Here is a 12,606-nt window from a genome sequence, read left to right as displayed (position 1 = left end):
GATCTATGATAGGATGGGAAATAAAAGGGATAAAGTAGGAAAGAAAAAGGATGGAATAAAAACAAGGGAAAGGGATGGGAAACTAGAATAAAATAGAAAAAGAAAATGTGATGGGTTAGCAGTAGAAAAAATAAAAACAAAGATATAATATAAAAAGAGGAAAGGACACAGGTAAAGTTTAAATATTTGTTTTAATATTTTTGTTTCATCTTTTCTCTGAACAAAATGTTAATGCTTTCAAAAATTATTGAAATTTAAAGAAAGAAAGGAAAAATGAAATCAGAAAAAATGAAAGAAAGGAAAGAAAGAAAGTGGATAAATTCTTAAAATAATATTCTGAATGAATAAAAACTTAGACCACCCCTCCCCTGTTTTTTTCTTTTTTTCTTTTTTTTTTTTGCCAAAGTTACATCAGACTATATCAGTACGTATGCTAGCTTCTTCCAGGCTTTGTATGGTTTAAAATAAACCTACTTGATCAGCTAATTTAAAATCTCAATTATAAATTTTTTTAACCAAAAGCAAGAATTTTTTTTAGAAAAAATAGATTATTTTTCTGTAACCATACAACTTCAATTTATTTAATTTTTTAGTATTAAAAAAAGGTTAGTAGTTTTCGAAATTTAATGGCCTGCTAGTGCCAGATTCCTCTCGTCTGCCGGTCCATACCATGTATATATGTAGGTTGTGCGGGGGGCACCATATAGGCAGGGGCTGGTTATAATACTGTTGTATAATGTGGTGTATGAGTGTGGAGGCAATCCTTTGCAATCTATCAAAGAGACCACTCCCAGTACAAACCAGACCAAGTGCTAAGCTAATGCCACGGCTAAGAATCTGCTTTTTCACAGCTCAAAACACCTATTTCTTGGATTATTGAGTGGAGCAGACCATCAAGAAAAGCCTAGCGCTCAGCCAGACTCGTTGGATTGGAGTTTGAGCGAGTGTTAGTTCAGAAAGGAGTGTTTTTCTCTGCAGCAACCGTCGTCTTTGATTCTTCGTTTTCAACATAGACTTGACTTGGTTTTTTGAACTCAACTGGCCACAATGAGTGAGTTAGAACAGCTTCGACAGGAGGCAGAGGCTTTGAAAAGCCAAATTCGGGTGAGTGAAAGTTGATTTTTGATAAGAAAAAGGGTTGAGAGAAAACGAAAGCCGCCAGCCACTGCTCCACGTCTTTGGAGTCGAACCTTCGAAAGCAGGCGAAGGAACCTCGACTACCAGCTTCGATACCAGCCAATGTCTCCCCATTTCGTCGAATGCTGATTCGTTTTCGTCGCTTCTTTCTATCCAACACGACTTAGCGTTGTAATTCGAGTTGTGAGTGCCGTTTGAATCGGTTGAATCGAAACCAAGTCGAGGATTACATCCAGTGCTTGTGTCCGTATGACAGGCGACTGGCTTGCCTTCCATGTTTGACCACACAGCAACCTCCTCAAAGAATCTCTAAAATTCCGAGTATTTCGCTGGATTTGTGTTTCTTGATTATCCTTTTGCCTATTCTCGTTGTAAAAGGCATATTTTTCGAGGATTAATCAAAAAACACAGAGCGAAAATGCTCTTGTATTGGGTTTTGTTCGAAGGATAGGAGGGCAGATGTTACATGGCGGCTTTTGCTTAATATGTCGTTCCCTTCTACCTAAATCTTTTTGCAATAATCGTTCTCTTCTCCTCGATTAAACCTTTCCTTCAACCATCTTTAGTCCAGGTCATAAACTTTCACTATAACATAACTTCAAATTATATTTAAACCATTTTAGAAGAATTTTTCAAGGCTCTCTCTTCTCGGCTCGCCCGGCACATAAGACTATAATATTGTTTTCTTGCCAACGCTATTTTGAATTGATTATAATTGTGATCTTAGGAATATTTCGAGGTATTTGGATTCTGAGTTTTGTATTTTGCTCGAGGATAAAATGATTTAACGTTAAGAAAGAGTCGAAAATACAGAAAGTGAGGTTCAATGTAAATCCATGGTCTTCAATCATACAGGCACAAATCCCAATTGCTCAATTTTTCGTTCCTTCTGATCGCGATCAGGAGCGAAAAACTCCAAAATTGTTTACTTTTATTCCAATATAAATGAATCTTCCCTCGTATTTAGGTCCTTTGATGCTCACATATTCGAAAAAAAGGCCAAAATTTATAAAATTCCCACTCAAATGTTGTGAGACATGATTGTGCGAATGCTTTCAATTTTCTCATGAAGAAAATCTTCTATCGTTCAAAATACAAGATCGTTTTCGTAAAAAAAGTCTAAATCTTTTTCTTTTTTTTTTCCTTCCTCACCAATGTTCCCTTTTCTTATGATTCCAGTCTTTAAATGTCCAGTTATTTTGGGGTTATATAAAATAAAGCGTCGCCCATGGACCACAGCCCCCAGTACTAGTACTGTATACCAGATCTTGTTTAGGCGTGCTCTCTTTTAAGTGTTGTCGCAGTATTTTTTATCATCAAATCCAAGAATCGAATCTAATACTAACATCTAGATATATTAAGAACTCTCTTTTCGTTCCTAAATCGATGTTTGAGGTGTCTTAAAGACTCAACATAGAAGAAAAATGGCGCTTTAGTTTTTGGTTTGCAACATGGCCGATAAAGGCTTCGTAGTTGCTGTAAAGGCCAGCGTTGAAGGGCAAAAGGTGGCTTAGAATTGAAAACGAGAAGAAAGCTTCGCCTTTCAGGACTAAACGAACCTCACAGACTCTAATCCAGTCTAAAAAGGTCTTGTGTTTTCAATTTTTTTTCGGTCTGGCGAAAGATCGTCTTATAAATAACACCGTAAACAGCAAGATCTCAGCTCAAGATCAAAGCAGTTGCTAGGGGTGTGATGGAATAAATGGCTCGACTCAATAACCCCGGACAGATTTTACAACTCCAAACCCTTTGACAATTTTTATGGACAAAATTCAGATCTATTGTCCTGTTCATTAAAAAGCTGTGGTTGAGATATCACTTAAAATAAGCAGCGATCGAATATTTTGCCCCGACACGTCACTTGCAGTGTGTATATTTCATCTTGTAGTTTACCCTCATCAAGCGAATAATCGAAATATTTCCATAACTCTTGCTTATTTAGTTTCTATTTTACCGGTATTCACTATTTACTACCACGAACTAGCGCTCAATTCCAGTTATTTCAACATCTACATATTCTGTTTTTGTATATTTTTATTTTTCATTTTCGATCTCAAGGGAGTTGGCTATGAAAATACTTCGATATTCCTTCCACTCCTAAATGCTATAAAAATGAATAAAATCCTTAAAAAAATGGCATTTTTGGATTCTGTTTAAACTAAATGCTTTTCTCTTAGCTCTGGAGTCGTTGGAATTACTGGTGTGACTATAGTTGTTGTTAAATACTATATTATTTATGCTGAATTTTTCTTTACGATTTTCTAATTGAAAGTATGAGATTGTATGTTAAAATTTCTCAAAAAGGATCTAGTATTATTTATAGACGTAAATTTAGATTCTTTAGCTAAAAACCTTCAAATGTTATTTAAAAATGAGCATTGGATTTTTTTCTTCTCTATATTTATGCAACAATAAGCTGAGACGAATAAAAGAATATAAAGACTTTCTTTTCTATTTTCACTTTTGTTAGAAAAAAATTCTTAGAATTATCACTATTTTTATTGAAAGTATTAACAGATACTTTCATGTTGAAAAGCTTATTTATCTCATTTGTTTGGTTCAAATGTCCTTATTTTCTGATGTATTTTAATATCTTTCTCATTGGGACTAGGATGAGAACAATGGTCAACAGTGTTGCACAATCTTATTTTTCCATACTTATATCCTTTACAAAAGCTTTGAGTTAAAAGTTGGGTTTGAGTTTAAAATATCTTTTCCAGTTAAATTCCTTTATACTTCTTGCTCAAAAAGGCCTTTTTTATATCAGAATTGAGTGGCAAATTTTGGAATACTTTCATAGTCTTGCTGTTCGTTTTCTCATTTGATTACCCATGCTATATCATCATAAATTTAAGGGAGTGTTAACCTGAGAAACGGCTCCTATCACATATTTTCTCGGAAATCTTGGTAAAACTACAACTGATCTCGGGTTAGCCTCATATCATTGACAAAGTATTTATAAATACCAACAGTAAAGTTAAGAATGCACAATTTAAACAATCACAAACACTTTAAAACTCCAATGACCTTCACTGAAATACATGAATATTCTACACAAAATCTAGGCTAACCCCATGAAACAGAATACTGATCATGTTTTTCTTGTGAAGTAATGATTTATATAATGGTTATTTCAGGATGCAAGAAAGATTGCTGCAGATACAACCCTCCTTCAAGTCACAGCAAACTTGGAACAAGTGGGAAGAATACAAATGAGAACACGTAGAACGCTTCGTGGTCATCTTGCAAAAATATACGCTATGCACTGGGGGTCTGATTCCAGGTTTGTAACACGTCTCTCTTCTTCACTCATGATTACAATCTTATGATTGTAAGCTGCATGGCTGCTAATAGCGCCTTAATATTCAGCCTGTGAAGTGCTCCACTGGCCATAAATGTAAAGTGCATTGATACATTGTGAAATGCGGTATATAAGAACCTCCCATTCTATTTTTTCTCCTATCTTTTAAATCTCATTGATGGATAGACATTTACTATACATTTTGTGTAGTAATATATGACCAAGCTAGCCCCACTAGATAAAATAACAAATTACTTTCTTTAATAAGAGGACAAATACAGCAGTTAAAAGCAAGGCTCGTATATATAATTTTTCATATTTGTATTGGATTGCAAAGTGAAAATCATTTGTCCATGCATTTTCTCAGTTGATATCATAAAGTAAGAAAAATTGTATCGCTTATAAGATTCCAGCAAAATTCTTCGAAATGGTTCATATCAATAGATAGTTATTATCTTGGTTTTGGAAGTAGTGTTGGAGTAAGAACTTGTTTTTGACATTAATTATGATTACCAGCGAAGCGTAAATGACTGAAGATTTAGCAATTGAGCTAGATTCCTACTTCAGATTTTTGACATTCTTTTGTCTTGTTTATCACAGAAACTTAGTAAGTGCTTCACAAGATGGAAAACTTATTGTATGGGATTCTTATACAACAAATAAGGTGAGACTATAATCAGGAAATTCCATGTACAGTCTATAAACAAAGATCATAAAAAGATATGGTCCTCTTCAGAATAAGTTGTAATGTTCTAAGTTTTCTATCCCTCTCTTTTTCCAATTGAGTGAGTATTTTTTTGTAAATTTATTGAACATCAAGAAGTGTGCAATAGACTGTTGCATCAAAAAGTTATATCCACAAGCATATTTTCTTGAGCAATAGCACCAAAAACTTTAAAAGAATTGGTACATATTTCCTTCCTATTGTTCAAAGAGTACAATAGTTCAATTACACATGTTTCATAACTTATTACAAGTTCTGTAGACTAGGAAATCTAGCATCATATTTGAAATAGTTAAAGGTAAATATGATCAACAGAGTGCGATATTCCATGAACCTGTTCATGAATTATATTCATCTCTCGAAGGATTTAAAGAAATAGAATTTGTCAAAAATATTTTCCTTCTATTTATTTATATTATCATTGTCCTTCAGGTTCATGCCATTCCTCTGCGTTCTAGCTGGGTAATGACATGTGCGTACGCTCCTTCTGGAAGCTTTGTCGCATGTGGTACGTAAAAAATTCAATAATCCAAAAGGTTATTCAATTATTGTCCTAACTAGTTTGCGAAAACATACTTCCTAGCTATTGCACAACCATGACCTCATAATAGTGAAGTTTGGTAAAGTTGAGAATATTACTCTACTTTGTTCACCATTTCATACATCAACTTCAAAATACGACTTCACATTAGTGAAAATCATGATTCCTTAGTACATAGACTAGTGGGGTTTGTGGATTTCTGATTATGTAATAATAATAATCTTTATTGCTACTGCATTTATGAAATAGTTAACACATTGCTTAATATCCAATTATAAAATAAATGGTGTTCAACACCGCTATCATATTAAAATTTGGAAGAGTTATATTTTCTTTACCTCTAAAATGTTTGGCTTTTTTTTTTTAACTCGGTTTCAAGATTTTTTTGCAAGGTCAATGCCAAGAGTAGAAAGATGTACTCAGGGCTCTTAGGATTTTGACTTAAGTCTTGTGTAAACTTTGTTACTGTTGTGGCTGTTGCAATCTTTAATGTGTTTGTTTTTTTCCTTCTATTCTTTAGGTGGTCTGGACAATATATGTTCAATTTACAGTCTCAAAACACGAGAAGGCAATGTTCGTGTGAGCAGAGAACTTCCAGGACATACAGGTAATAATACTAATGAATGATGATGATAGTGATGATGATGCATGATGAGGATGACAAAGATGATGCATGATGAGGAGGATGATGATGATGATGACGATGATAAGATTCCATATCTTACAATTACATATTCTATATATATATATAAGCATACATATTTTAGATTTTTTTTATTTTGTATTTAAATTTATATATATAGATTATTATAGCTTCTATTATGTGCTATTAGTAGGCTCTAGCATATAGTAGATTTACACTGCATAATGATGATAACAATGATAATAATGATGCTAATAATAATAGACTTTATTTCAAGAGGTAACATTTAACAGTTTACACTGATAAACTTATGGTCCATTTTTGAAATACCTATATATTACACAGCATATAACAGGGGTCTTAAAATATTTGTTCAATTCTGGCAAATTTCCAACCAATATCAAAGGGACGTAAAAGGATGCTGAGAACGTAAAGAAACCCTTGCAGTGACCACCCTCAGTGCCTACACCTCATGCTAATCCACTCTTGTTTATAAATTGCATAAAAAGCTATCTGAAATTAATTTGGAACCCAATGTAAAGCACCTTTGATTATATCCATATAGAAAGGGCACTATATAGATCATGAATACTTATCATCATTTATTACTTAATATTTAGTTCAATTCATAAGCTAAAAGGAGTCTATTTCAGTTGTGCTACAGTTTCAGCTGCGTTCAGCACTTTCTTTAGACTTACATTGTTGATGTGTCATAGAATATTTATGTCACGACTCATCCTTAACCAGCTAATTCCTGTCACAGGACAAACACATGAGATATTTAGAAAAAAGATTAAACGAATTATATTGTCAATCATATCTTGCTTTGTTGAGTTGTTTCTGTCAATAAGAAACGACATAAAAACAAAGATTCATTATTCTCTTCTGATTTTTAATCCTTCATTGTCAGTTGACAAACTCTGAGATAGATACAAAATGCACTTTTATTACATTAAAAAAATTGGGCTTAATAAAGGCCAGTCAGTGGCTGATCATTATAAGCAGCCAAATAGGCCCTTTGAGGCTAAGCAATCACGTGCTGATTAATTCACTGAGAGCAAATGAATGAGCATTTTGATTCCCAAGGGTAAAATTTACTGGACTGCAAACAAACTTTCTACAGCCTGTTTCGAGAGATCGTAATAAAACTACATTTCGTGACACACTGGATACACATGTTTTCATTTAGTTCTTTACAAGTAGCTAAAAAGAATCACCAATTTAATATAAAAACAACAATTTTGCATTCCAGTACAGACACGTGATCGTTAACTGTAAAAGGCCATTAGTCTTAACTCTTCAACTCTCTCGTATTGTGTTTTTCTCTATGTTAATGGCCAAAATGAGTTCCAATTTTTGTTGGACTTTGTCCGATAACCAGTTGTTATTTTCGGCTTAATACATAATGGAAGGTATTTAGTACTTAGAAAGCAAACAGTAAGAACTTGATTACATATTGCCCCATGGCTTATCATATTTATATTATAGTGTACATAGGATGATAGCACCATTTTCTTGCTTGAATACTTAAGGATCTTTTTGTCATTTCAGGTTATCTTTCATGTTGTCGTTTTATCGATGATAACTTCATCATTACCAGTTCTGGTGATATGACATGGTAAGGAATCAACATTTTTTGGATATGCGAAGCATAGAAACAAGTTATTGTGAAGGGGAATGATTATACAAATAAATGTGTCACTTGCTCACTAAGATGTTAGAAGATAGATAATGAAAAGCAGGGGAGGGGTGCAGGGGGTGCGCACCCCTCTCTGGTTACACTACTATGCTCCTACTTCGAAAATAACCAATTTTGTTTTTTGCCTTTGATTCTAAGGGGTGCACCCCTCCCTGGGTTAACATTGTGCGCACCACCCCTCCCTGAACAAAATCCTGGATCGGCCCCTGAATCGCACAGAAAAAAAATGCACGAAAAGGGCACAGAGTTTGATTATAAAGTCTATTAAATAGGTTGTGCTAGTGAGTATTCCTCTTTCCTGGCCTTCGTTTAAATAGATCTGTTCAATGCTTCACATTCCAAACCTCTAATCAACCATATATGCTCAAGCATTGATAAACAAAGAAATAATACTCAAGGAAATAATATGAAATTTGATTTGGAATTTTTCCTGTCCAAGCTGAAAAGGTCGGTGAAGATTTATATCATTCTCCTGAGTATTATACTTTTTTCCTTCTATTCCTGATGTTTTTTTAATATAAATATATCTAAAGCCAAATCTAAATCTCCAGGTAACAGGAATAAAAAAAGTCTTTTTTGTCGAAATTTTTATTTTTGTGTGAAATCCAGGAAACTCTGTGGAAAAGAGGGTCTGAGTATTTTTCTTTTCTTTTCTAGCTGCTTGTGGGATATAGAAACAGGGCAACAAACGACAACATTCACCGGTCATACAGGAGACGTCATGAGTTTGTCTTTGTCCCCAGACGGCAGAAGTTTTGTATCTGGTGCCTGTGATGCATCAGCTAAGGTATGATCTTCTAGCCATTAAGTTAGCTTCAAATTACATTCACTACACTTATGCATTTTCTGACTGGACTCTAGCAAGAAGATGACTTTTGCTCAGGCTGTCAAATCGTCAGTCACCACCAACAACAGTCTTTCTCAAGGCTACACTCGACCAGGGGATCACACTCAACAACAAACTACATTCACTGTTCACACACACAACTTACATGTTCATTTTTATGAAGGGAGAAAAACCAGAGAACCTAGAGAAACTGCTAACAGCAAGGAAGAGAAAAACACATCAAACAAACTCAACTAGCATAACATCATACGGTTCAGTTAAAATCGAAACCTTAACCCCAGGCTTGAACTAAACAGTGGTAGCTGTGAGAAACAGTGCCATAAAATATCATGCAATTTGTCCCTATCTTTTGTGTACTGTAATAATAATAATAACAATATTTTATTTGATAGAGCAGGCTAATTATTTTGGCAGCATCCGCTGATGTTGGCCTGCTTTCGCTCACACTCACTACCACTACATTTACTATTCTATGCACACAACGCTCGACTCACTAGGTTGCAAGCAGGGGCATGTGAATATATTTTTGTAAAAAAATAAGAGTATTCTGATGTTGTTATTTTTGTATTTTTCCACAGTTGTGGGACGTTAGGGATGGAATGTGTAAACAAACCTTTACTGGTCATGAATCAGACATTAACGCTGTTGCAGTAAGTATCTAATCATCTTCAGATGATATTTAAAAAAAAATAAAAATGAAAAAGATCTAGTCTATCTTCTGTGTTATTTCTTATCTCATTTCCTTGAGTGTTATTCTTATCCTTACTCATGGGGTCGGTCCACTGGTAGAACGAAGTTTGGGATTGGGCAGAATAACAAAAACAAAGAAAGCATGGATTAGCTGTGTTCTTTGTTTTATCTCACCATTCATTGTTTGTTCATCCACTCCCAGGCTTCGTTCTGCCTGTTGTGTGTTACCCTACTCATGCATAAAGCTACATGGATGAGATTCGATGTGAATTTTCCCAAGACTTTTAAATGGGAAAACATCTTGTTTCCATTTCACAGCAGACAGCAAAATTATGTCAAGTGAAACCAAGGAATGTTTTTACGAATGTTTTATATTTATTTTCAGTTTTTCCCCAATGGCTTTGCCTTTGGAACCGGTTCTGATGATGCTACATGCAGACTCTTTGATATCAGAGCTGATCAGGTAAATGAGAAATATATCTTTAAATTTCATCAAAATTGAATCCAAGTTCCTATTTATTCATTTCCCATTTCTATTTATTTTTCTAATGTGGATTTCATTTTCCCATTTCAGGAATTAATGATGTATTCACATGACAATATCATTTGCGGCATAACATCTGTAGCATTTTCCAAGAGTGGCCGTCTCCTATTGGCTGGCTATGATGACTTTAACTGCAATGTCTGGGACACCCTGAAGGGTGAGCGTGCTGGTGTACTTGCCGGCCACGACAATAGGGTTAGCTGTCTGGGCGTGACAGAAGACGGCATGGCAGTAGCAACTGGAAGTTGGGATAGTTTCCTGAAGATCTGGAATTAGGTGTAGAGAAGGCCATTGCAAATAGTACTCATAGTGTCTCTATTTTATATTGTAAGTCAGTTTTCCTGAGCTGATCGCTCTAACATACAGGAATTTGGCCCTGTTTCGGCAGTACATTTGCAAGAATATAACTTCACCTTTTTTGATTTTGGTAAGGGTGATGGACAAGTTGCGGTTGAAGCCATGTTAAAGAGCCTTCAATCTAAAGAAATTTAATCCCAACATGAGAGCAATCTAAAAACCCTGTAATACCACTCATAGCTCTATTCTACCACATTTTTGCAATTTTTTTCTGATTGTTTCCAAGAAGAAAAATTACCAAGCTTAACTAACTAACTCACATGACCTAGAAAGTAATTACAAAAAAAAAAAAAGATTTTGATCTTAACAATAAGATAAAGTAAAATCGTAGATACAAGAATACCGTAAACTTTCAGTTGTTTTCTTGGTGGTCAAAGTTACAAATAACGAGTCAAATCAATGTTGATATTCCAATCACCATCATTATGACCACAATACTAGTTTCTCGAAATGTTACTCTATATTATACACAAGGAACAGAATCCGTAATAGTAAAAATGCTCGCGTCCGTGCTCAGCTAAGATAATATGGAAATTCTCCGAAAGCCTTTATTAGAGCTCTTATGAACTAACCCTTATCAAGCTTAGCTTTTGGTTTAAAACAGTCACTGACTTGAGATCCGAGCTCTCGAACGACTTCCGGAAAAAATTCCGAGAATCCCCCGAGAAAAAAGCGAGTGCATACCATAAATCTAGTTCAATATCTTCCCCTGTTTAGTACTTGTTTACGGTCCCCACTTCTTTGTATTCATTTGAAGTATATGTACATGTGAAATATGATGACATAAATGTAGAGGTCCCCAGTTAGTGTAAAAAAATCAGAATTAATGGAAGGTAATGTTGATAGATAGATAGCCCTGTTTAGAATTAGTAAGCCCTAGATCCAGATTTACCGTATGTCTTTAGGTTTATATAGCGTACTCTTATCAAGTTGACAGAATGATTCGCGTCGTATACCGACTTTATATTATTTGTGAGAGATGAGATATTAAAGATGAAGCGTTCCATGTACCAATAAGTATGGCTTATTTTTCTTCCAATTGTGATATATATTTTTCTTTGTCTACCCTTCCCTTCTTGCGCGCCCTTCTTCTCGATCCCCCTATGGATATTCTTCTGTTTGCTGAATTCTACGCGCGCTCCCTCTCTAGATCCGCTTAACTTCACAAGTTGTAGACTGACTAAGCTGAGAACTAAGCGGCTTTGCGCATTCATGGTGAAAGTAGAGCATAAGCCGGTAAAGGAAAAGCAACTAGGAAGTCGTAGAATGCGGAATTAAATTCCGTGTGTCAACAATCCTAAAGGTTAAGCATTAGGAATGGTGAGCTAGAGATCCTTAGACGTCTAGGATAGGTTTGGCATAAAATTAAGCAGATTTACTTGAAATCTGGTTAAAAAGGGAGTCGTCCATTGTTGACCGCAGGATGTTGCATAGTGCACTGGTATCGAAAACAACCACAACTGAAGCTTTTGCTCGCTGTACACCTAGTTCTGGATGAAAATCTCACAAGGGCTGGAGCAAATAATCTGTAGTATTTTACTTACAAATATCAGTGTTTACTGTCTTGGCGTACTTTCAAGCAGCGCCACCCAACGCCTTCATCAGGGTGTGGCTACGGAGCGGAGCGCCACAGGGATTCCGTGGCTTGACTAACATCAAGTAACTCTGTCACGCGTAACTATCATTTTCAGTTCTTACTTTGCGAAGGTATGGATCGTAACCAAATGGCGCGAGAGACACGAAAATGAAAGATCATGTTCGAAGATTATTCTAACGCCTTTAGCGCGCGATTCGCGCGATTATAACGGTGTGGTCACAATTACTAGACAGATCAGGTGTCGATCAGTGGATTCAATGTCGACTAGTAGAGGTTTCAAGATAACAGCGCGTATGCGGGCGCTTCAGTGTTACGACTCACGCGTGTACTTTTTTCCTGCCTGAAGCCACCCTTCCCAAAAACAAAACCCCTAATAAACGCGTCAAAATCTTTTAAACTGAAAATAATCGCTTGACGTTTTCTCTACGAAGATATTACCCATTGATTCGTTTAAAATCTGTCGAAAATTGAAAACTCTCGGGCATGTTGTAACTGTGCGGGCACTTCTATCCGTCATGGGAAGTTT

General features: G+C 35.4%; 1 protein-coding gene across 1 annotated transcript; it reads left to right on the top strand.

Annotated features, from left to right (window-relative positions):
• Positions 1 to 755: 755 nt before the first annotated feature.
• LOC116297525 (guanine nucleotide-binding protein subunit beta-1) lies at positions 756 to 11,500 on the top strand. Its single transcript, XM_031705767.2, has 10 exons — positions 756 to 1,104; positions 4,275 to 4,420; positions 5,039 to 5,102; positions 5,595 to 5,670; positions 6,224 to 6,310; positions 7,898 to 7,964; positions 8,703 to 8,832; positions 9,471 to 9,542; positions 9,968 to 10,045; positions 10,157 to 11,500. Exons 1-10 carry the CDS (start codon positions 1,048 to 1,050, stop codon positions 10,400 to 10,402), a joined length of 1,023 nt encoding a protein of 340 aa, XP_031561627.1. The 5' UTR covers positions 756 to 1,047; the 3' UTR covers positions 10,403 to 11,500.
• The last annotated feature ends 1,106 nt before the right edge of the window (positions 11,501 to 12,606 follow it).

This window comes from Actinia tenebrosa, unplaced genomic scaffold, assembly GCF_029948245.1.
Source record: "Actinia tenebrosa isolate PJP-AT-01 unplaced genomic scaffold, QUT_ActTen_1.0 PGA_scaffold14__42_contigs__length_11649687, whole genome shotgun sequence".
In the NCBI taxonomy this organism is placed as follows: Eukaryota; Metazoa; Cnidaria; class Anthozoa; order Actiniaria; family Actiniidae; genus Actinia; species Actinia tenebrosa.
This window is presented reverse-complemented; position numbering and strand designations above follow the sequence as displayed.